At 52.0% G+C, this 1,502-nt stretch overlaps 2 protein-coding genes across 2 annotated transcripts; both read left to right on the forward strand.

Moving 5' to 3' along the window:
* Positions 1–51: 51 nt before the first annotated feature.
* On the forward strand, positions 52–934 carry GNI_223620 (putative Pol polyprotein; the record flags this gene model as incomplete). The annotated part of the gene is made up of 2 exons (XM_011135617.1): positions 52–647; positions 694–934. 2 exons carry the CDS (start codon positions 52–54, stop codon positions 932–934), a joined length of 837 nt encoding a protein of 278 aa, XP_011133919.1.
* A 70-nt stretch (positions 935–1,004) lies between these two features.
* GNI_223630 (integrase core domain protein) lies at positions 1,005–1,472 on the forward strand (the record flags this gene model as incomplete). Its single annotated transcript, XM_011135618.1, has 1 exon — positions 1,005–1,472. One exon carries the CDS (start codon positions 1,005–1,007, stop codon positions 1,470–1,472), a length of 468 nt encoding a protein of 155 aa, XP_011133920.1.
* Positions 1,473–1,502: the final 30 nt, after the last annotated feature.

A 1,502-nucleotide genomic window follows, 5' to 3' on the forward strand; every position in this document is an offset into this window, starting at 1 on the left:
ACTGTGATTCCGTTTGGTGTTAAGAACTCGCCGATCCTGTTTCAGCAGGTGATGGATCGCGTCTTTGAAGGTCTCATAGGGAACAATGTCAACGTGTACATTGACGATATTGTCGTGTACGCTGATGATTTGGATACGTTGTTTGAGCGTCTGGACGAGGTGCGCGGGAGGTGCTGCGAGGAAGGTTTGTTTCTTAAGCTGAAGAAGGGTGAATACGTGAAGCAGGAAGCAAAGCTGTTAGGGTTCATTGTAAGCGAGGAAGGCATCAAGCCGGACCCGAAGAAGGTGGCGGACCTGATGAGAGTGGAAGCTCCGTGTAACGTAAGAGAACTGAGGTCGTTCTTGGGTTCTGTGACTTACCTCAAGAGGCATATTCCACAGTTCGCGAGTAGAGTCGCTGGCATGACTGATTTGCTCAAAAAGAAGACTGAGTTTGTGTGGAGTGAGGCACGAGAGGAGGAGTTCCAGAGTATCAAGAAATCGGTGGCCGAGTGTGTGTTGCTAGCCGCGGCGGCAGACATTGGAGAGTTCGTGCTAACGACGGACGCCAGTGATCGGGCGATAGGCGCCATGCTAGAGCAGAAGCAGGCCCGAGGGTGTGTTCCAATCGGGTTTGGTAGCAAGAAGTTGGACGAGTGTCAACAGCGGTGGGATACACGAGAAAGGGAGTTGTATGCGGTAGAGAGGTGGCAGGATTACTTTTGCGCTGCGCCGTTTACCATCAGGACTGATCACCAGAACCTGTTGTATTTGGCTAACTCTACTAAAGGAAAGCTATCAAGGTGGTCGTTGTTCGTTGTTCCTACAACAGTTCGACTTTAAGATAGAGTACCTGAAGGGCACCGAGAACGTGGTGGCTGACTGGTTGTCTAGAGCGAACTTACGAGAAGATGTCGGGGAGGACGCGGTGGTGGATCGAATCCAGATAGTTTAGCGCACCGGTAGCTGTGTCGACGCCGGGGACTCTGGACAGAGACTGCTTCAATGAATTGGTTTCACTAGACATGATTGGGCCGAGGGCTGTGGCTGGAGAAGTGTACTATCTTGTAGTGATCATTGATCATGCAACTCGGTTTGTGGTAGCTGGAGTAACAACTGACAAGAGAGCGTCAACAGTAGCGGAGTTGTTTAGAGACTGTTGGTATAGGTACTTCGGAGCACCGCTAGCTGTGTTGGTTGACGGGGGCACTGAATTCAAAGGAGAGTTCTTTGACCTGGTTCAGAAGTGCTGGAAGTGCAGGTTATATGTGACTGCGCCATACCGACCACAAGGGAACGGTGTTAACGAGTCGAGTCACCGTGGAATATCGAAGGCTTTGCATGGAGCGGATGTTCGGAGTGGTCCGGAGGTGCGCGAGGCTGTGAGTTCTGCTGTGCTTGCGCACAACAACATCCCTCACCCAGCGACAGGGCTAGCACCAGTGATGGCGTTGATAGGAACTGACGCAAGGTACCCAAATGAGCTGCCTTAATGCGGCCGGAGGCTGTGAGAGTGGACGCAC

This window comes from Gregarina niphandrodes (genome assembly GCF_000223845.1).
Source record: "Gregarina niphandrodes unplaced genomic scaffold scaffold00199, whole genome shotgun sequence".
In the NCBI taxonomy this organism is placed as follows: Eukaryota; Apicomplexa; class Conoidasida; order Eugregarinorida; family Gregarinidae; genus Gregarina; species Gregarina niphandrodes.